At 42.9% G+C, this 23,322-nt stretch overlaps 1 protein-coding gene across 3 annotated transcripts in view; it reads left to right on the forward strand.

Annotated features, from left to right (window-relative positions):
* LOC137600852 (protein kinase C beta type-like) overlaps window positions 1-23,284 on the forward strand; it is a 24,330-nt gene extending 1,046 nt beyond the window's left edge. Inside the window, exons 1-16 of one of the 3 annotated variants that reach the window (XM_068322712.1) lie at window positions 1,013-1,152; window positions 9,822-9,904; window positions 11,009-11,120; window positions 12,852-12,980; window positions 13,388-13,544; window positions 13,760-13,894; window positions 14,070-14,166; window positions 14,316-14,462; window positions 14,580-14,753; window positions 14,843-14,934; window positions 15,061-15,123; window positions 15,241-15,379; window positions 15,468-15,548; window positions 15,623-15,730; window positions 16,241-16,381; window positions 16,829-17,035. In XM_068322712.1, coding sequence (XP_068178813.1) covers window positions 11,108-11,120; window positions 12,852-12,980; window positions 13,388-13,544; window positions 13,760-13,894; window positions 14,070-14,166; window positions 14,316-14,462; window positions 14,580-14,753; window positions 14,843-14,934; window positions 15,061-15,123; window positions 15,241-15,379; window positions 15,468-15,548; window positions 15,623-15,730; window positions 16,241-16,381; window positions 16,829-16,981 — 1,629 coding nt within the window. In that variant the 5' untranslated portion in view covers window positions 1,013-1,152; window positions 9,822-9,904; window positions 11,009-11,107 and the 3' untranslated portion in view covers window positions 16,982-17,035. Of the gene's footprint in view, window positions 1-1,012; window positions 1,153-9,821; window positions 9,905-11,008; window positions 11,121-12,851; window positions 12,981-13,387; window positions 13,545-13,759; window positions 13,895-14,069; window positions 14,167-14,315; window positions 14,463-14,579; window positions 14,754-14,842; window positions 14,935-15,060; window positions 15,124-15,240; window positions 15,380-15,467; window positions 15,549-15,622; window positions 15,731-16,240; window positions 16,382-16,828; window positions 17,036-21,384 lie in introns of those variants that run through there. The other 2 variants (XM_068322711.1, XM_068322710.1) reach the window with 2 other exon arrangements.
* The last annotated feature ends 38 nt before the right edge of the window (window positions 23,285-23,322 follow it).

Below are 23,322 nucleotides of genomic sequence, written 5' to 3' on the forward strand. Positions count from 1 at the left end.
TCTGCTGTGTGTGTGTGTGTGTGTGTGTGTGTGTGTGTGTCTGCTGGAGTGACCTGTTGGTGTAGGTGTCAAACTGGTGAGCAGGCGCTCGCCAGCGGTGAGAAATGAGAGTGAGAAGCTGAGGAGACGGTGTGAGACGTAAGAGGAGAAGAGCTCTGAAAGCTGAGACGACTGGAAAACGGGAAGGAGATGGAGTGGGAAAGTCAGATTGGAATGGTGTGTGTGTGTGTGTGTGTGTGTGTGTGTGTGTGTGTGTGTGTCTAGACACGGACTTCAGCACAGAATGGTTTCATAAACAGGCTCTTACAGTAACATAGTGACACCCCCCCACCCCCCCATCACATCACATGTCTGGAGGACAGTCTCACTTCCTCCCCATCCACTCTCGCTTCAGAACCCCCCCCCCCATCTTGTGTCAGTTGTGGCATTTGCAGTACAAAATCTGAACCCACCCCCCCCTCTTCATTTGACCACAGTTCTGCTAGTGAGACAGGAAATGCATGGGGGGCTGAGGAGTGGGGGGGGGGTAGATAAATGAAGTCTTTGCATGCTTCAGCGGCAGCAGAAGTGAATTCCACTCTTCTGATGGTGTAAACACATGCTCTTGAGGTGTCGACCAATCACAGCCCTGCGCAGGTGGAGCCGCTGCCGTTAACGGGTTTTGTTGAGTCGGCGATGTTGGATTGATGGTTCGCAGGTCAAAAGGTCGGCATCAAGGTGGCGCCGGACTGGGGGCTTAAAAAAAAAAAAAAAAAAAAGAGATAAAAAGGTCCAATTATGGATTGGCTTGAAGGGCAGTTGTGGATTTAATAGTCTTAAAGCCTCCAATGAGATCTGGAGGTCATGTGATCACTCAAGTCTGTCTGCAAGATCCAGTTCTCACTGGATTTTGAGGAACTTGTTTGATTTGTACATTTTTATCCGCCCGCCTCCCACTGAAGTGAATTATTTTGTCAGATTTAGACGCTCGCACCCACATGGACGTTTGGCCGCACCTCTGCCGGCCGCCTCAGGATGTTATCAGGACCGCTGCTGTACCCCAAACGGTTCCGCCGTGAAGTCTGGGTCGTCAAGGGGTGCGTTTGTTTGTGCGACTGTCAATGCAGGATGACTGGGGAAAGTAGTCAAGAAGGAAGGCGAATGGATTTAAAGGTGGATCCTTCTTTTATTTCCCACCTTCTTTACACACGAAGCAACCGACATCCAAAGCTGATCCGACGCGTTCAGGATTGTTTGACCTTTATTTAAACGGGACATCTGGGACGTCGCCCTGTCTGTGGGATGTTTTGATGGGTGTTTGTCACCATTTTAAAGTTTTATATATAAAACTGAGTTGATTTTTTAGAAGGAAACAATCAAAAACAATCACAAATAATTCCCATGCTCCTTGAACCTGTCGCACCGTGGCCAGTCGTCTTTGGCCAACAAATGCCGGCTGTTTATTTAAAGGTTTCCAGTTCAACCATTATAACCCATAGTACTGATGTCAAAGACGCTGCAGCTCCAGTCTGGAGCTCCAGATGCGATAGTGGTGCAGAAACAGGAGGACGTATTGAATATCAAACGTGCTCGAGGTGGACCGGTTTGGTTCGGTCCGTCGCCACATCCCTGCAACTTCCTCCCAACGGGGCTTGTTTACGAGTTGGTGACGGAGGAGGCCAGAGAGGCGGAGCTCCCAAATTCAAAGCATTGTTTCTGAATTATTTAGAAGTTATCATTATTATTATTATTATTATTCCGATTCTTTTCCCTTGTGTTGCCCGATACCAGAGAAACTGTATCATGGCGGGAAGGTGAAGGATCGTGTTCATCAGAGGCGTCTTGAGGGGAATGAGAGGAATGTGAAGGGTGTTCGTGTTCCTGGTTTGGTGGAATGTCAGTGAACTGGTGTGAACCTGTTCTGACATGCAGGGCAGATTCAGTGGGGGGGGGGGGTTTGTTTGTTTTTTTGTTTCAGATGTTTCTTCTGTGCATTTTGGGTGTGTTTGAATACCTGCTCTGCAAGTTAAAGCATTATTTTCCCCGCCTTTACCTTTTCTTTCATTGGTGTTCATTTATGTGCATGTGTAGACCCGTGTGTGTGTGTGTGTGTGTGTGTGTTTGTGCGCGCGTGCATGTGTGTGTTTACATGCTGAAGCTGAAAAGAGTCGCTCTCATGTCATTTCCTGTCAGACTGACCCAGATTATCAGATTCTGAAGATCAATTTTCCTTTCTTGTTCACCGATCAGAGGAAGTTTTATAAGAAGTATTCTGATTAACCAAAAAAAAAACGACAACAACTTTATTCACGTTGAAACAAGCTTTACACATGCAGGAAATTACATCAGCTAAAGGCTAATATCATGTGTGCTTCCACGTAACAATCAAACTTTATTTATAAAGCAACTTTCACACAATTTACATCTTTAAAACAAAGAAGAAATTAGATTTAGAAATTTAAATTACATGTAAAAGTATGACAAACACATGAAATTATGCTAATCCCAATTGAGGCTGAAGGGTTGGACCGAGATTAGAATTTTGACTTGATGATAGTTCACGCTTGGGAAGCGTCCTCTGGGGACCATGAACATCCTGCTGGTTCATCCATTAGGTGGTTCTGATCTGAACTGATCTCACCTCATCAGTAAAGATGTTTCTAAAGGATATTTACAGCATTTAAAAAAAAAAAAATCTTCCACCAGCGTGCAGCGCGTCAGCTGACCAGGAAGTCTTTGGCTTTCATCATACGTTACATCCTTATTTGGCTTCTGGAGGCGTGTCTCTGACGGCTGTTTGCTCACGTCTTGCTGAGGAGATCTGTGATTATTCACATATTTTTACACCTCGACTCGAAGATAAAATCTGCTTTTCAACTGTGGGGGGGGAAAAAAAGTACAAACGCGTAAAATACCAAATATTAATCTCGTCTTTGTGCCCAGATTAGAAATGAAAAGATGATAGGAAGAATAATATTTTTAAAAATGCAGCTCGCGTCGTTCTTGAGATATCTTGAGGTGTCGTTGACTGGATGGAGACCGCGGTTGAATTTTAATCCTGATCAGGAGTTGAAGTGAAATTTTGAAAGGTTTGTCAGTCAGAAATTGATTAAAAAGACTCACTGGTGACAAGATGACTGGAAAAAACAACATTTTCTTGTGCGCCTGATCACAGTGCAGCGCCTGGTCGTCTGTGAGGTTCTTCACAGTGAATTTTAATGATGTCAGATCTTCCCTTATCAGTAGATGGCAGATGTCACGATGGATAACTGGATGTCAATGTCTGGGAAACAACCCCGGGATGATTCTTGATGGGAATGAAGATGAAATGAACAAATTATAGCCAAAGGAAACAAGAACGGGTGATGAAATAATTCTGTGGTTTTAAGCGCGCATGTTTGGTCGTTATGGTAACACTTTTGAACGTATTCGTCTTAACTACCTTCTAAAAATTACACAGGTGTGTAACTTGAAAACAGGAAGACAAAGAAAAGGTGGAATCAGCTGGAAATTGGTTCTATTTTTGAAAATCTGAAATTAGATCAATTATCAAAATTCCTGTTTTTGTCAGTAATGAATTGTCAGGTTGATTCCAACGTGGCCATGAAGGTGTTTCTGTATTTTATGATATAAAAATGTAAAAATATACTCCTCAAAAGTCAGATTCTATCTTTAGATTGTACATTTAATACCTGGATTTATTTTAGTTTTTAATTTTCCCTTTCAAATTTCCATTTAAATCGTACTTTAAACAGTCAATATTTTTTACTGAGTAGATTAATTGAACAATCCTGGTTCTTCATTCTGCTTCTGTCGTTCTGTTCCTCACGTTTTCTGTGTTTAACATAAAAGATTCTCAAACAATATTTTCTATTTCTATGGCACAGATGAATCCTTTAATAATTTCATATTAAAATAATGAATAGAAAATAGAAAAAAAAAGTATTTTATTTATGAAAACTTGATAAACAAGGCGATGGAATGTTAAAACTGAAAATAATTTGTTCCGGTTACGTTAAGAAACTTAAGGGTCACTTGTTGATTGGTCACCTGCCGAGGTCAAAGGTCAAAGGCGGCTGTTCTGCTGTTAGATATGAAACTATTAAACTCTTTTCATGAGGATCTCATTAACATGCAGGATGTTTGTTTGTGTGTTTTTCACGTTGTGTATCGATTTCTATCGACGTTGATCACAGACACAGCTCTGGTTTTTGTTCCTGGGGTGTGTGTGTGTGTGTGTGTGTGTGTGTGTGTGTGTGGATGCGTGCAGGATGCTCCCATTCAAACAGCGAGCGTCAGTGAAGCGACGTGTGTTTGTGTTGTGGAGGTAAACTGACTCATCCTGACGTCAATGGATCGCTGCCACTAGCCTAGCCGCAGTCGATGGTAAACACCGCTAGCGTTAGCCTCAAAGACGAGATGGAAAAGGATCCAGGATGGGATGCACCGAGTCAACCCACTCAGATGATCTGGAGACGGGGCCAAAACGTTCTTCAGCACCAAAAAAGAAAAACGTTTTGGTTTTCCCTGGAGTGCTGCAATAATGTCCTGTTGAGAGCGGAGCTTCATAAGTGGATTGATTTTTTTTTTTTCCCAGGATGAATAAATCAATGCCGGCCAGTATAAGGAATAAATAATATTCATAGCATAGGTTAGTTTGAGCATGCATCTCTAATGGTAGAGATGGAAAGACATTAGAATTAGATTCTGATCTGTCGCTTTGTGTTGCCTGCACAGTGGTTAATGCTAGCCGGCCGCTAATATCAGGTATCAGACTGCTATCAAACAAACAAAAGCAGATTAAGTAGTCTCTGTTCGATCGGAGCCGAAACCGATCCGCCCCTCTAATTACCTCCAGCCTCCACCTCCAGGGCTGAGGGAGTATTTACTGACAGCTGCCCAGGTGGTGCAGGTGTTTGAAAAATTCTCAACGCATCCCAGGCTTGAATTCTGCCTTCTAATCATCACTGAAAACTGTTTTCCAGCAAGACACAGAACCATTATAGATATCGAGCCAATATAGAGTCAATATTGTTCTTTTCGATCTTCAGAACAAACTTCAAACTACCGACGCTAACGCCGCTTTGATCGGCTGGATGTGTAAATAAATAAAGACCTGCAGCCAAGTCACTTTCACTCTAATTTGGTCCCCGTGTAATTTGGATGATGCCGTTATAATTAGCATAATGTCAGTGTCAGTTGTAGAACCAGATGAACCAGTGTGGAGATCATTTTTGAAATACTTTTATTTCCACATAGAGGGAACATTCTGTTAGATCTGAAATATCTCCAGATCTAACAAGAGAAACCGGAGAGATGGATTTCAATCGATCGGTTTGATTGGCGATTTCACACTTAATAATGTGAGGCCGGGTCAGGTTACAGGTCAGAGGTCGCCCTCATCTGCATTATTCCTGTCAGGAAGTTTTTATTTATGTATTTATAATTGGTTTTATTTTATTTTTAAAAAAAATCTGAATACAACTGATCACCTCTAGGTTTCCCTGAATCTGCTCTGCCTCTTGCCTCCACATCGGAATTCATCGTTGTCCTCCTGGATACAACAACAACAACAACAACAACAGTGGCCATGTGTGTCGATGCTTGAGCGACGGCGGCTCGTCGTCTGATGGAGGGAACGTCCCGATGTTCCTGTCGATGTGAAACTGTTGGCCCGCTGTCATCCTGAGTGTTCGTCACGTGGTCCAGTGTGTGTGTGTGTGTGTGTGTGTGTGTGTGTTTATTTATTTATTTTTAAGGGCTCTGATTTGTCGTTATTGTTGTCAGTCCCACAAAACGGGGCGGGTGTAGACTCGACCGTAGGGCTCAGCCTGGTTGCTAGGCAACAGAGCTAAGACCTCTTCGGCAGGTCACTGGGCCTGTCTTTCTGTAGTGTGTGCTTGTGTGTGTGTGTGTGTGTGTGTGTGTGTGAGAGAGACATTGTAGGAGCAAAAAAGTGTGACTCCATCGTTCACGGGTTTTCTGTTGCTCCAGTTTTCTGTCTTTCTGACACACTTGAAACACAAATGAATTCTCCACCCCCTCACACTGCCTCAAACCCAGCTGTGCCCCCATCCCTTCCTGCCCACACACACACACACTGAGTCTATCTTTCTCCCTGTTGGGTGGAATTTATCCTTCATTCTTTCTTTTCCTCTCATTGTTTCATTCTTTTTGTCCGTGTGTGTGTGTGTGTGTGTGTGTGTGTGTGTTCCGTCCCCGTGATCACAGCGTGTGTTCATTTGCATGTTGGACAGTTGTGTTTTTACCCCCGAGCGACGGCGTTCTCTGTGCTGTCGCTCAGGACTGACATAGAGCCGTACCAATAAAGAAACGCCAGTCTTTGTAGGTCGTCTAGGCGCCCGTTGACGTGGTTGACCTTCTGTCCTACACAAACAAACAGTCACACCTCAACAAATATCAACAGTCGGCTGCTTGACTGCTAGAAATACAGGAAAAGCACAGCCAGTCGCCGCGGCGCCTCATGAAAATGTAACGAGAATGTGAATAATTAAGATTAAACCAGAGCGTAATGTCACCCTGTGTCTGTGTGTGTGTGTGTGTGTGTGTGTGTGTGTGTGTGTGTGTGTGTGTGGTTGTAATCTGAAGTGTCTGGTGTTGCAGATCATGGATTATGCTTTATTTATCCGACCCAGAACGTTTTGTTTAAAGTTAAACCGATGATCTGAAAATGTGTTTCATGTGTTTCAAAATCCGTTTTTATATCATAAGACATAAAATGAGATGCATATTCATATGTGAGTTACTACAAAAAAATGCTTATTTTATTCTGAAATAGTATCCAATAATAGTATTATTATCAATCATTTATAATTATAGGTGATCATTACTGTAAAACTCAAAGTAATGACAATGAAGCAACAGCCAAAAATCCTAAATATTTGTGAAATAAATATAAAAACAGAAGCACAAAATTTCCCAATGAAGGCAAATATGATTATTTTCTGTGAATCCGGGTAATTTTGAATATTCCAGCTTTGGTTTCAGGGAATTTTAGAACACGTTTTTTTTAATTGACAACTGAAATTTTTATACCATTCCAGACAGAAATTGTTGGGTTCATAATGAAAATAATCATAATGGTCTCTTGTTTGCGGGGCAGCTCTGTAAATAGATTTTACAAAGCGCTTCACACAACAGGAAATCATAAAGAACAATGCAACAGGCGGGGAAATGAATTGCACAACCAGCGAGAATAATTCAATGAAAAACGGCAATAAAATATGGAAAGAGAAGCAAAACGAAACTGAGAAGAAGGAAGGAAACCTCTCAGAGAAGAAGAGATTTAAAAGAGGTCACTGTTTCTTCTGACCTGATTTCCTCAGGCAGATTTTTCCATTGCTTCGGGGCTTTGAAAGCAAACGCTCTATCATCTCTAGCCTTCAGCCGTTCCTCAGGAATGGATAAAAGTCCTCTTTCCTAGGATTACAGGCACCAAAATTGTTTGCATGGAATTAACAGTCAAAAGACATCGCTGGAGCGTTAGAAGTCAGTAATAAGATCTCATCATGAATTCTGAAACAGATTTGGGAGCCAATGGCCGGCGGTTCAAAATCCCGATCTACAGGAAATGCCGTGACCTCGTGCAGGTAGATGTAGGTAACTCAGTCATCAGCATAAAAACGCATGAGGGCGTCGTTCTATGAATAATATGTTCAAGGAAAAGCCTAGAAAATAAAATATAATTGGTCCCAATTCTGACCCCTGAGGGGCACCGTACTTGATGGGAGCCAAAGACGGCAGGTGGTTATTAATAGAAACACAGAACCTCCTTTCGGACAGGTGTTGAGATCAGGATTTAAAGATGTCCTAGATATTCCTACCCGGTTCTGGTTAACAAACTTTCGGGATCAGCTGTGTTAAACTTTTGCAGTCGGGTCCATGAGAACGAGGACAAAGACATCCGAACATCGGCCGCCATTGAAAGCCCCCAGCGTTGTGGCGTTTACGGTAATATAGACGAAACGGCTTCGTTTTTTCACTCTCCCACCCTCAACGGTCAATAGAACCATTGATTCGTTGTTCCCAAGGTGGAGATATTCTCGCTAAGCTAACGATCTGATTGTATATTATATAGTATCCTGACTTATCCCGACCCATCATACCTGTCTCCTGTCCTACCACCTGTATAGAATCCCATTTTACATTACCTGTACCCCATTGTACCCCTATCTTCTTCTATCCTGCCCCATTCCATCTTGCTTGGAACGTATTTACTCTCGCGCACATCCTTTCCTTTTTTTTTTTTTTTAGATGAACAGATGTCAACCTTGAAAGACGGGCGTTTGAACACCACAGATCCCTAACCCTAATCCCGTTGTCGACGGAAACGGAATATAAATGAGCCGCAAGAGGTTACCAAAGCTTTGACGAACTTTATTAACAAAGTATGAGTAAAAAACTTTTTCCAATCAACGTCACAATCAAAAGGGAACTTGAGGAGTGAAGCGGAGCTCATCAGCTGATGAACAGCTTCACTTTAAACCCTTGGGTTATGCTGATGTGCTCAGAAGTACCGGACGAATGATTGGAATTATTCCTTCACAGCCCGATTGTTCAACTCAGAGATGCCAGAGAAAAAAAAAGTCTTGATCACCTGATAGCTAACTGCTAATCGCCACCATTCATCTGTGTAAAGAGAACAACATGAAGCCGTGGTTTAATGTTTCCTTCTCTATTTGTGTGTGGTTCTCCACTCTGATGTTACCCGTTAATGATTCTTCTAGGAGAATTAAATTAGCTTTTTAGCATTTTATCTCCCGCGGATGTTAACCTTTTGATAAGCATCAACCAATTCGGAACGCCTCGGATCACACAGCGGCAAAACGTGTAAAATATTGCCCCCGATACGACTGATGGCGCAAACCTAAAATTAAATCACCGGATGCTTCCGCTACAGATGTTTTTTTTAGGCCAACTTTAAAAAGTCAAACCACCAGGTGCGTTTGGATCCGACTCTGTGGGACGTTTCCTGCTGCAGCTTTAATGTTCCTGTGATGATGAGACGTCCCGCTATGGGGGCTTTAAATATAAGCTCATCTACACTGAAGGCAATAAGCAATAAAATGAGCTGAAAGGGCGCTGGAGGATTACAAACTTCCAAGGATGCTTTGCCTCTGACAAATCCGTGTCTGTTTAAAGTTATATACGAGCGTGTCTTATAACACAGATTAAAGTTATGTTAGAGAGTTTGACTGTGAAACACAGGGGCCACAAGGGCCCACATTAGAAACCTGAATTGTGTCAGAGAGCCACACCTACGATAACAAACTTAATTCTACTTCCATTGCAAAATGCATTAAATCAAATACTTTGAGTAGCTGTTACTGATAATCGGGAGAATAAAACACTCTGTAAATATTTATATTAAGCTGTTTGAAATTATGGTGTTTAATTTATGTAATTTGTTTAATTTGTTTGTGATTTACGATTGGCCTCACGCGGGCCGGACAGGGATGTGCAAAGGGCCGGATGTGGCCCTCGGGCCGCAGTTTGCCCAGGTCTGGTTTAACGCTATAAATAAAAATATGACGGAAATAAAAGTATTAGAGGGATAAACGTGATGCATATATGCCAGTATTTTATTTAATATTTAATTCGTATTTAATTCTTTTATCGTTTTAATTTGTTTGACTGAAATATGAACAGATGTTCGCCTCTCACCATGCGTCCCTCCAGCAGAACGTGGCGGGCGCTGGCCGCTGTCAATCTGAGCATCTGAGGCCTCATCCTCCACGTGTTGATTATTATGGGATGCCACTGTGCCGCCGTCTTCAGGAAGCTGAGCTGACCTTTGCTTTCATGTCTCTGTTTCTCCGCAGTGTGCTGTTTCGTGGTCCACAAGCGCTGCCATGAATTCGTCACCTTCTCCTGTCCGGGGGCCGACAAGGGACCCGCCTCTGATGTGAGCACTGGTGGAAGGGGTTGGGGGGGGGGGGGGGGGGGGGGCTGTACTGAATGTCGCATTAACAGGATTCCATACGTTAAAGACTCCATTTATCAGTTTGATGAGATTCGCTGAGCGTTCCGGTTAACCATTAACGCGACTGAAGGACGCCGCTTTTCTTCCTGTTGGCCGTGTTGAGCTGCAGCTGCTTTTGGAGCACAATAAAAAAACATGTTCCTTAAAACAGCCATGAAGCAAATTTCCCCTCTATGGAAACATTAAATATGTTTTAGAAATCCAAACAGGTCGGCTCTTCAGAGCTTAAATAACTTAAATAAATGTTAGAATAAAGATTCCAACGTGAAGATCTCTTCTGTGTGGAGTTAAGGCTGGGTGTGCATGTGTTTTTAGGGATTTTTGTGTACATCCGTGTGCCTCCTGTGTTTGAACACACACACACATGTAACCTCCGGTCATCTCTGCTGCTGAGCTGTCAGAATCAAATCAGATGGAGACGTGTCAGGAAGGAGGGAATGTGCAGCCTGGCTGCTTCAGGTTAATGAGCCAGTTTGTCTGATGTACCCCCCCCACCCCCTGTTCCCATAAGGCAGCGGGGCGTGAGAGGCGGGGCACGCCCTTGGATGGGTCTCCGGTTCATCAATCAATGTGTTAATCTGTAACACCAGAGCTGTTTTCTCAGTCGGTATTCTTTATGTGTTCATCTTAAATAAATATAGGAATAACTCAGTTCCATTCGCTTCTGTTGTCCTGGAGGGGCTAAAAGTAAAAATATCACAAGTCTTAAGACGTTTCTCATGGTTTATCCTCTCCAGGACCTCAACCTCATGCACAATCTGGATTAATTCGAGCTAATCCTTATCATTCAGCATCAGCGACAGAAGAAGCTCGTTTAGAATGCAAAGAAAAAGAAAAATCCCTGATTTTATCTCTCTCTTTTTAAAAAAAAAACTATTTCTAGGTGTGTGTGACTGTAAGTAAACTCTCTATGTGGAGATGGAACACCAGAGGGAAAGTGGGACGTGTTTTAGCATCAGGTCGGACTGTTCTAACAAAATAAAAGCACTGTGGAGGCTGACATCGTCTCCTCTGTCCTCTCTGCAGGATCCTCGTAGTAAACACAAGTTTAAAGTCCACACGTACTCCAGCCCGACCTTCTGCGACCACTGCGGCTCCCTGCTCTACGGCCTGATACACCAGGGCATGAAATGCGACCGTACGTACACAAATATCTGTTTTTATGAGCACATAAAAAAAGCATTCGCATCACTTGGACTGTTGTTTCGTTTGTTCCTATCAGCATTCACAGCAAACTTTAGTCAAATGTCTCTAAAGTCCTCTAGACCGGTTTGACTCATCTCACTGTTCTCAGTGTCTCCTGTTTGGCTGCAGCTGTTGTCAGAGACACGACTCTATAATATTCAAAATATCCACGTTGATGTGATGTTTATTGCTGATCATTTTCCTGCCAACAAAAACCCCGAGGAGGAAGTAATCTACAGCCTTCACAGACTTTTTATTTTAAGAGTTGCCAGTTCCTCCTTGTAAATATGTGCGGCACAGAATGTTCCATAGGTGTTTTATCTACATGTTTTACATGTAATCTGTACAAATACACAGAAAAAAAGAAAAGAAAAAGGGAAAGCAGTTTTGTTTCCCCTGAAATAAGTACGTAACGCAGTTTATGATGGCGTTTTGAGGTTATTTATGAACCCATATCGACCACCTTGATTTGAACGGAAGCAGTGTGTTTCATTTATTTAAAAACATCTTTAGGATGTACAGAATGTGAGTTAAATTTAGACTAGTGCCGTTTGTTCCTCAGGCTGTCACGGATCCGGGATAAGGATAGCTCAGTTGTGATCTCATGATGTCACCACTGATGGCTGACAGAAGGAGTTGCAAATTAATGAACACCCCCCCACCACCACCCACCACCCCCATCTGTAAAGCACTGAAATTTGTTGAATGCATGAATCAAAAGACGTGATGATGGAGGTGAAACGGAATTCCTGCACCTCTGCAGTGGCTCCAGGGAGTGCAGGCAAAATATTGAGTTCTGCATCGGGGCAACAGCGACATCTAGAGGACAAGCTGCCACATTACATCCTCTATTTTTGTTGTGCATCTCAACTTCCTGCAGATGCATCCACTGTGAGAATTTACATCTTCACCACTTGAACATATATCAATGAAAGCATGAAGTTCTGGAGGTTTATTATTTTTTACAACTGTTGATATCTGGAGCTTTTCCCAGAGGCTAAATCTCTTTTCAAACATGTTTGATTTAACTGGAGCCAAAACGGAGGTTCCCTGCTAGCAGACGGCGTGATGACAGACGTATTAGGTGTGAAGATCATTGAACGCAGAGCTCCTTAAGCTCCATCACAAGCCTGATGTGAACAAACCAGATGTCTTTTCTGGTTGGAATTTAACACAGTCATCTTTTCATTGATTCCTTATTTTAAAATGCACAAGTTTTCCCACAAACGTGAATTCTAATCATGAAAATAAGGGATGAATGCTGTCAGTATCCCAGGTCGTCACCTGCAGCATTTCTGCACTGAGCTAGCTAGTCTCCTCTTCTATTGGTCGTAACAAAAATGAATGATAACAGTGCTAGCCAATGGGGTAATGAAAGATTGCTGTGTTTGAGGTGGAGGTTATTGCATTATGAGAATGTAGAATCAAATATTTACTTACATTTACTCTGTTCTGACACCCCCTCTGTATTCAATTCAATTCAAAACAATTGAAAGCACATAAAGCAGTAAGATACACAAGAAATAGAAATGTACAATATAAACATGTATGTGCAATGAGCTAATAAATATATAAAAAATGTATATTAACAAAAACTTTTTTATTATTTACTTATATTTTATTTATAATTGTGGGGTGCATAAGTAAAGAAACGTAACGCCCGTTTTTGTCTTGCCGTGGTCAGACTGTATGATGAACATCCACAAGCGGTGTGTTGCCAATGTCCCCAGTCTTTGCGGGACGGATCACACCGAGAGGAGAGGACGCATCCAGATCTCAGCGCAGATTACCGACGACACCCTCACCGTCACCAGTGAGTGCACTCTTCGTCTGTCTGCCTCTTCTTCCTCACTCTTTTCTCTCAGACTGGCACACACTGAGCTACTCGCGGCGCTCCATCAGCCTTCGACTAAAACTGGAAAGTCCATTAGTCGATCAATGATCCAACGATTGACCCACATTGCCTTTGGGACATGCATCCACGTGTTATCTCCATCTGCTTGAGCTCGGCTGTGGTTATGGAACAGAAACAGACACTAAACCCGTGTTAAAGTCTTGTCAGAGTTATTTCAGGCCAGATTGTGACTCACTAACATCTGCAGGTTCATTTGCTCTTCCTTGGAAAAGGGAATAGACCATCCATGAACATTAAATGGTCTCAAATGTGTATTTATCAAGTGGTATTATCTCCTCCTGACACTTTTTGTCCACCCTTTGCAGTCAAAGAGGCCAAGAACCTGGTGCCCATGGACCCCAACGGCCTGTCAGACCCCTACGTCAAACTCAAGCTGATTCCAGACCCAAAGAGTGAAAGCAAACAGAAGACGAAGACCATCAAATGTTGCCTCAACCCCACCTGGAACGAGACCTTCACTTTGTGAGACTTTTTAAAAAAAATTTTATCGTTTACCAAATCCCTCATGAGTTCTTTTTCCGTTTTGGTGCTCAGGTGAGCGGCTTTCATCCCATTTCATTTTCTTTCCCGTAGCTTTTAGATGGAGAAAAAAATGAGGTAATGCGCTTTTTCATTTCGACTTACATTAAGGACATCTCTCATCCGAGTGTTCTCCCCTTGTTCCTCCAACGTTCTAGTGGCCTAAAAGAAAGCGACAAGGACCGCCGGCTGTCGGTGGAGGTGTGGGACTGGGATTTGACCAGTAGGAACGACTTCATGGGATCCCTGTCCTTCGGGATCTCGGAGCTGCAGAAACAAGGGGTAGATGGATGGTAAGATGTCAAAACAAGGAGAGGAGATGGTGGATAATTGGAAACCTTTCAGGTGCAGACAGAAATAACAGCGACGAGGGGAACAGGGGGGGGTGAATATCTAAGATTTATCACCTCCGTCTGGGGTAATCCTGCCTTATATCTGACATTGCTCTGTTTTCTTCCTGGGGTGTAGGTTTAAGATGCTGTCCCAGGAGGAAGGAGAGTACTTTAATGTTCCTGTGCAGCCTGATGGAGAGGACGGTAATGAGGAGCTGCGACAGAAATTTGAAGTGAGTCCCACAAAAAATGACATCAGACTTCATTTGCAGTGTCCTTGTTCCTTCTTTTGGAGGCGTATTCATTCATTCATTCATTCATTCATTTCACCCCCACCCTCTCATAATCGTGTGCGTTTCATTTCGTCTTCGTCTCGCTTTAGAGAGCGAGGGTGGGTCCGGGCAAACCCACAGACTCTTCCTCCTCCTCCTCCTCGGTCTGCAAGTACGACAGCAATGGCAATCAGGACCGGGTCAAACTCACCGACTTCAACTTCGTCATGGTTTTGGGGAAAGGCAGCTTTGGCAAGGTGACGCCTGATGAGAAATGGCTGGAAAAGCAATGAAATCACCCCCGGATGCTAATTTATCTCCCTCTCGTCGTCGTCGTCATCGTCGTTGTCGTCGCCGCCGCCGCCGGCGATCAGGTGATGCTGGCTGAGAGGAAGGGCACCGATGAGTTGTACGCCATCAAAATCCTGAAGAAGGACGTGGTGATCCAGGACGATGACGTGGAGTGCACCATGGTGGAGAAGAGAGTCCTCGCCCTGCCTGGGAAACCGCCGTTCCTCACCCAGCTGCACTCCTGCTTCCAAACCATGGTAGCGCGACAAAACACACAGCGTTTAGAGATCCCGATTCTTCACTTTCCGATTCATCGCTTCCTTTACTCTTCATCTCTATCTTCTAGGACCGATTGTATTTCGTCATGGAGTATATAAACGGAGGAGACCTCATGTATCAAATCCAGCAGGTCGGCAAGTTTAAGGAGCCTCATGCTGTGTAAGCGCTGCCGCACAACGGGAAGATGGATAATCCTGGGGATACATTTTAATCCGATCTTGTAAATACTTTGTTTGAATGTTTTATATTTAAAAAAGTGTGTGTGTGTGTGTGTGTGTGTTGTAGGTTCTACGCAGCAGAGATCGCCATCGGACTCTTCTTCCTCCACTCCAAAGGCATCGTGTATCGGTGACTCACCGGAATCCCAACACACATTTTACAACTCTCGCGAAACACATGTGTGATCAACACCCGTGTGTGTGTGTGTGTGTGTGTGTGTGTGTGTGTGTGTGTGTGTGTCTGCAGGGATCTGAAGCTGGATAACGTGATGCTGGACTCCGAAGGGCATATAAAGATAGCCGACTTTGGCATGTGTAAAGAAAACATGTGTGATGGAATAACCACAAAGACTTTTTGTGGAACACCGGATTACATCGCTCCAGAGGTGTGTTACCGCCATGACAGGTGGAGGACCAACGCGTTTCCTGTCAGTTCTTAACCCCCCCCCCCCCCCCATTGTGTTGTCTTTGTAGATCATAGCATATCAGCCTTATGGGAAGTCTGTGGACTGGTGGGCCTTCGGCGTGCTGCTGTACGAAATGCTCGCCGGACAGGTTGGTACACGTTTCATGTCCGTACCGCTTCAGACGAGATCGGGAAACGATGGAGCGTTTTTCTTCCCATCCAGCCGCCGTTTGACGGGGAGGATGAAGATGAGCTGTTCCAGTCGATCATGGAGCATCACGTCTCGTACCCTAAATCCATGTCCAAAGAAGCTGTTGCTATCTGCAAGGGGGTGAGCGCGCAAACACTTCCCTACATGCATGAGCAAACCGCGGCCATGTGTAAACCGGCCCGCCAAACCTGTTTAAAATAATGCATAATGATATTGCATTAATTTTTCATTTTAAATAATGATTTTTACATGTCATTCATACAAATAAACACTTCATCCATCTTTGTCCTCGGCTTTCATGTCGAAAAAACAAAAGAAAACACACTCGACAGCATTTTCTGACTGTTTTTGGAGGTTGTACATTTCCATTCAGACACTTCATACCCCTGGGGGAGTCATTTTTGGTTGCCTGTTCCTTCAGTTGATGGATTCAGTCATAAAAATCCTTGTTGATTCCAGGCATGAACATTCTGTTAAAGGACGTCCTCTGCTTTACAAGCGGGGCCACGATGCCTCCTAAATTACCTTGAGAATCGGAGACGATGCTAAATAACGACTCTAAGCTTGAGGAAGGCTTTAACGTCTGTTGTCACGGATACATACGTGTGTCTTGACGTGTGTGATTTCCAGCTCATGACCAAGCATCCAGGTAAGCGTCTGGGATGTGGTCCGGAGGGGGAGAGAGACATCAAGGAGCACGCCTTCTTCCGCTATATAGACTGGGAAAAGCTGGAGAATAAAGAGATCCAGCCACCCTTCAAACCTAAAGCTGTGAGTATAGAACGCACCAACATCTCTAACACACACACTTTATCCATCACCTCATCATTTAGTCACAGGAAGTGAAAGTTTCCAGGTAAGTCGTTGAGACGTTTTTTTTAGGAGGCGGCTCACCCCACCCCACCCCCCACCCCGAACCCAACCATAACCTTCCATTGCTCACTGCTCTGACAAATGCACAGCTGAGATTTGTTAGCGTGGTAACCAATGATGAAGCTGAAATGTCACTGGCTCACACACGGACCAATGGAAATCCACAGTTTCGGCTGTGAGGGATTTGATTGGTTGACGCCATGTTTTAGTTGTATTTCTCTTTTTTCTCCTTGTTTGTTTGTCGTTGTCTTTTTTTCTTCACATCCCTCATCAAACTCACTCCATCCTCCCCCCCCCCTCCCATCTCTCTCTCTCTCTCTCCTCCCCCTCTCCTCTCCACGGCAGTGTGGGCGCGAAGCGGAGAACTTTGATCGCTTTTTCACGCGCCACCCCCCAGAGCTGACCCCCCCAGATCAGGAGCTTATAGCCAACCTGGACCAGGAAGAATTCCAAGGCTTCTCATTTGTTAATCCTGAGTACCATCACACAACTCACTGATCACGCCACATATCGCTGGGTCCCAGTAGTAACCACCCCAACCCCACCCCCCCCCAACCCCACCACCCTGGAAACATGAAAATAATAGAATCAACGCTGATTTCATATCCAGGCTGCGTTCGGTAGGATGAGGTGTCAACGGAATAACTCGGCATCATTTTGGGAAATGCGCTTATCTGCTTCTGTAATTGTTAATTTAGAGGAATTAAATCAATCCAATGGCAAAATAAATTACAGAGCTGGAGCCACAAGACAATTAGCGTAGCTTGGGATTAAAAAAAATCCGATGAGCCTGACACGCTCCATAGACGAAGAAACAAAAAAAAACAAAACGTTAAATTTCAGAAATTGCACAGCTAATGTATTTGTTTAAATTCCCCATTTTTAATAATTGTGTTAGGTTAAATTTCGTATATATATATATATATATATATATAATTTTTTTTTTACAGCAGTCAATCTCATGATGAAGACAAAAGACTAGTACTGGACCTGTCTGCACAGAGGTGCTCGCGTAGCTTCAGATCCACAAGAGATTGTTAAAATGTCTGAGTGACGTTAATGTCCACAGGCAGCCGTATGGACACCTATGCACATGAGTTTATTTGCTAAAAACAAGCTTGAATGCACATGTGGACACCAGGAAGTGGTTTGAACACACCTAACACTATGCATCTGAGGTCTTCCCAGCTGTCTTTTGCATTCATGTGGCCCATTAAAGCTTCCTAACAGATTAGCTCCCTGGTGATCGTCCGGTTTGGCCATCCCTCAAGAAACATGAGCATAACTTGAAAAAATAACTGGAAAAAAATAACACTTTACTTTTGAACTTGCTTTCAACCGATTAAACATTTCTTTCTGTTTGCTGTATTTTTAGGAGACCGTCACTAACGGTTCCCCAGGGTTCTAACTAAGCCAAGCTTGTCTAATTACTTTCTGGCGCCAGCCCTGTACCTTATTTACTTGCGTGAAGAGTGGCATCAATCCTCTCATATAACTATTGGATGGTGTATTCTCTCAAAAATGCCAAAAAAATAAATAAAATTCTGTAACATTCAGATGAAAAAAAGACAGACGGGTTCCTAAACGCGAACAATCTGGAAAGATAATCCGATTTTCGTGTGTCAAGTCGCCAGTGGGAGACTCGTCTCGTTTCCAGCAGTGACACCGTTTTCAGTTTACTTTTTTTTTTTTTTTTTTTTAAATAGCATGTCATGTTTTCACTGCTGTTCTTCATATCAGCTCTGCTGGTCGTATTTCTATCTATCTTTTTTTTTTTTTTTTTTTTAGTGCATAAACATTGCTGATGAATTCTTCCTGGCTGCTCAACGGCAGCAGGTTTCCGTGTTAGCGTCTGACCTCAGGGCCGACCTCATCCCGCTCTGTCTCTGCCTCACCCTCCCTGTAATTGCATATTGACTATAAACGACCTATCGATAATATTGAGTGTACTATGATCACATATTGGTAATATTCATACAGTGTAAGTGAAAACCGATCATTTGCTTTGCTATGATTGTTTGAGTAATAATCAGTTTCCGAATGTTGACTTTATTTTTGTGTGTAGGACCAAATACTACAATTCCTGTTCAGTCAGTATTGTAGTGAGCGTAGATGATTTTTTTTTTCTTTACCAGAGGTTAAAAATCTTTACATCCCTGCATTCTTTCACAATTGTAAGTGATTTTTGACTGAATTCATCACAGGCAACAGTCCCCACATTACACTGTGTTGTTTTTTTTTTGTTTTTTTTTAAAATGACAAACGACATATCTTAGCTTAGCAACAACCATTCTTTGGAGGATTTTACACATGTCAGCCCTGTCAGGTCTCGTGAAGCTGATAGATTGTTAGTTTATAAAAATAGGACGTCCAAAAGTGCCAAAATAGGACTCCGAATCGTGATACGGAGAGATTTTCTCTTCGATAACTGTGACGAAGGGCAGCCACCCTGTGCCATTTTGCAATACATGTATAATGATTAGAATATGCATTATAGCTTATCTTTTATCCAACAATACTGTACCCTTGGAAAGTCATTTTCACGTGTAAAATGAGTTGTGAGAGAAGACGTGTTTTTTTTTTTTTGTAGTTGTGCATAGCGACGCAGGTCAGTAACTATGTGTCAAATCTAGTTTTTTGGGAGCGTGGATCAAAAAAAAAAAAAAAAATTAAAAAAAAGGGGGAGACGATAACGCGGCGACATCCCAGATTTGTTTCTGTTTCACGAAAGACGCTCACCGATAAAAGACGACGATCTCTCGCCAGGTGGAAAAAAAAAGAAAAGAAAAGAAAAGAAACGAGCGCTTTTTGTGACGGTGGTTTAAATAGAGAAGAGAAATGATATCAAGTTTCTGTATCTGAGAGATATTTGGATAAATTGTTCTGGATGAGAGCGATGCTTCTGTGGATTGTGTAATTGTCCTGTATGACTGGAAACTGATAATATACTCACTGGTGCCTACCAGACTCCCTGTGTCCGCCTTGTTACTGTTCCTACACCCAAAATGGAAGCACTTAAAATAAACCGTTCAACGCTTTGGTGAGTTCATGCTTGGTTTTCTTGCTGAGAGTTGGATGAAAGATCATTTCATCGCTTTTGTCTGGAAACTAGTCAGGAAACAATTTGCTTAGCTTAGCTTTTTTTTTTTTTTTAAAAGCTAAGCTTATTGTTTTCCCTCAATCGCTTTGTGAGAGGTGTCAGTCTTGTTTAGCTCTCAGTAAGAAATGCATGTTTTTTCAGTAAAAATGAAACCTAATACCATACAGCCTCCATCAGATATTATTGAGTATTTCTAAAATAATTTATATATTTTTCTATAAGTCATCCATGACTGGTGTATGAACAGATAACGATCGGTGTTTATTCCTGACATCCGCCACTCAACTTGCATCATGATAACTTGATTTCATGCAGATTTCTAAAGCTTTATTAAAAAATTTTAAAAAAACTTTTTTTTTTCCCAAACTTCGTCCAGAACAAAACTTTCCAACATTCATTCTGCTATTTAACAATCCTCACAAGGCTTCCTCTCTTCTGATTGGCCATCTCAATGAGAATGTTAATATATCAAAGCATTAAAAAAATAAGAATTTTAAATTATTTTTAAAATAACCCTCATCTGGACATATGAAGGGAGTCTTGATAAACTTTATAGTTTTATATGTTGCTATATTTTTTTTATGTTTTTACACCGGTAATGGATGCTCCATAGCTGTCATGTAATCTTACATTTATTAAACACGCCTATCCCTGTACGTGATGGGGTATCGGGGAGGCAGAAACAAAATAAACGCATGCATCAAAGACAAAATCTGCATTTTCACACCGGCTTCCTGCACAAATATGAGCTGAACTGGTGGTGAGTTCGAGGACCGGTGGGAAAAGTGGGAAAGTTTCCAGCCGTTCCTCATTTCAGCTGGAAGCCCTGTGATGAGACTAAAGGAGGAGGTAGGAAACTAAATGCTATGTGTGTGTGTGTGTGTGTGTGTCCATGTCTGTCTTGCCTGGGGGCTCACTGCTTCACTTCCTTGTGTGAAATTCTTTTTCCGGTTGTGGTTTGGTCTGTAGCTGGTCTGTCGTTATCGACCCGTCTGTTCTGCACTGGAACTTTCCCTCTCTCTGCTTTTGGAAGCTCGTCTCGGATCTCTCTGCATCTGTGCTGTTGAAGTGTTGCTCGGGTCTTCTTCATCCTTTGACTGTGTTTTCTTGGGTTTGTCGGCGGGGTGTGTTTGTGTTTTGTTGACTTGCTCCACACAGTCCTCTAATGCAGTGTGTCTTTGCTGAGTCTAGACTCCTTGTGGTTCAACCATTTACAGACAAATCAGAGGTGTGGACTAGACGATACCTGACAAAATAAAAAACACTCAAAACAAAAATTTTATATTTCATTCCTAACTAGAAAGACGCCCAGATCGCCTCCTGTATTCAGTTTTCCTCTTTCTGTTGTTTCCCCAGAAACACTTTCTTTCTTAGCATCACGTCATAAATATAGAATGCGACATCAATGGAGTATTTTCACACCCCTTTTCCTGACCCGTCATAAAAAGAATAAAATGCCATGACCTCATTCTTCTGTTTAAGAAAGAATAAAAGTGTTTAGGTTCCATAATCTGTGGATTATCACCTGTTTAAGACCCTGAACACAACGTTTCTGACTGCAGACGCTCTTGACCTATTGACCTGCTCAGCCACGACTTCGTCCCACCTCTGCAGATACTTCAGATGTCTTTCCGTGTGCTGAAACAATTCATCCTCCTCGCCTCCTTCATCTTTGTGCTTCTATCCCTGTCGCCTTTCTGAGCTGCCTTTCTTTTTCTTTTTTTTGAAATGACGCATACATTTCCTCGGATGGTATGTTTCCTAACGCGCCCCCTCCTCTCTCGCCTTCTTTCCCTCTTAGAAATCTCGCCGTGACGTCGGCAACTTCGACAAGGAGTTCACCAAGATGGTGGTGGAGCTGACGCCCACGGACAAGCTCTTCATCATGAACCTGGACCAGAATGAGTTTCAAGGCTTCTCCTACACCAACCCCGAATTCATCATACAAGTGTGAAGTCGGGTTGATCGCGACTCGGACCGGACTTTCCCTCCGGCCCGGTTCCATTCATGGAATTCTCATCCGGCATCTCATGGCACCTTTAGACTGAAACCATCGACACTTAAAGCCACAACCCATCATTTAACGGCGACAACGATCACAAACCGCCCCCGAAACGCAGAATCAGACTGCAGATGGCTTCAGCTGCTGGTTTGGTCCCACTGGGACTGGGTTTCACCAGAACCGGGCTGGTTTCCAGTAATCTCCAGCTGGCCTCCTGGTGAAGCAGCTCAGTGCAAAGTGAATGTCTAACTGTGTGTGTGTGTGTGTGTGTGTGCGCGCGCGATGGTTTACTCGGGTTTTATTCTCTTCGACCTCCGGAGGTTACGTCATGAACATTCCATGATCAATACGTACGTATATGTGTCCACACACACACACACACATACATATGCGTGTCTGTTCAGGATGTGGTTTTGAATGAAAATCCTGATTTATGGCTTCATGTCAAAGTTAGTCCTGACTTAGTCTTAAACACGTCTCGTCTTCCAAACTGATGCAAAACAAAACAGAAAAAAAAAAAACAAGAAAAAAAATCCCCTCGACGCCGTCAGGCAGTGATATTTAAAGCTGTCTGTCGTTCTGTCCTCTATGGCGGTGTGTCTGCAGTGGGTTAGTGCTGTGTAGGCCTATACAGTCTTTGTGGTCCAGCTCCATGCCATATCTATTGGTGCAATAAATCCTTAAGATTCTTTTTTATTTTATTTTTTTTGATGCCACAGAGGATTAAAAACCTCTGCAGCTCCAGTTTATCGATGCAAAGTGATTTATTTTTATTTTTTTAAACTTCCATTGCTCCGATCAGGTCTTAGTTCCCCACTTTGGATGCTATGTTACTTACTAATGGTGTCAATATACGCGTCGCTAACTTAAAGAGTCTGCTTTAAAAAAAAGCACGGGTTGAACACTGTTTTGCTGTAACTATAAAACGTGTGAACTGAACATATAAAGTAGATGTAATAATTGTGATCTAGTGTTTGTGTAAATAGGGATGAGCTAGAAGTGGTTTCCATGGTGATCTCACACAAATCCTCACCGCACTTTAAAGCCCTGCCATCACTTTTTACTTTGTCTTCCCCTCCTCTTCCTCCTCCTCCTCTTCCTCTTTCTTAAATCTCCACTTGGTCTCTTGTCTCTTTAATTTTTTTTGTGTTATTGTTGTTCAGTCCTCTCTTGCCCCCCCCCCCCAGGTAGGACTCACTATAAAGAAAAGGAGCTGGGAAGGGGAGGCGAGTAAGACAAAAAAAAAAGGAACGGGGGGAGAATAAAGTGTTTACTATGCAAAATGCAGGAGAAGAAGAGGAAGAAGAGGAGGAGGAGGAAGCGATTTTTTTATAAAGCAACATGAAATTGTTAAACTGAACACTTGCATGCGCTGTCTTCACCTGCACATTAGAGACACCTGCAGGATTCCACCCACATTAAAGTCAATTATCCAGCTGTCATTTCAGTAACTCTGGGCTTTTGTGTTTTATTGGCCGGTACATTCCGGATCTCTTTTACCTACATGATCACACAGAGATCTGTGTGAATGTACGTGTGTGGTCTTGTTCTGCACTGAGCAGCAGATGTTCTTCATATTAAGTACATGAGTGATACCCCGAAGGTGCACCAGGACGGTGTCTCTTCATAGACTGCTTGCTTGCATGCTCTGTGTAACACATTAGTTAAATACAGGATAAATACCAATAAAGAGTTTGTATAAAAAGTGAAAGTCAGGTTTGTTTCTTGAAAGAGAAA

The sequence above is a fragment of the Antennarius striatus genome, chromosome 8, assembly GCF_040054535.1.
Source record: "Antennarius striatus isolate MH-2024 chromosome 8, ASM4005453v1, whole genome shotgun sequence".
Classification (NCBI taxonomy): domain Eukaryota; kingdom Metazoa; phylum Chordata; class Actinopteri; order Lophiiformes; family Antennariidae; genus Antennarius; species Antennarius striatus.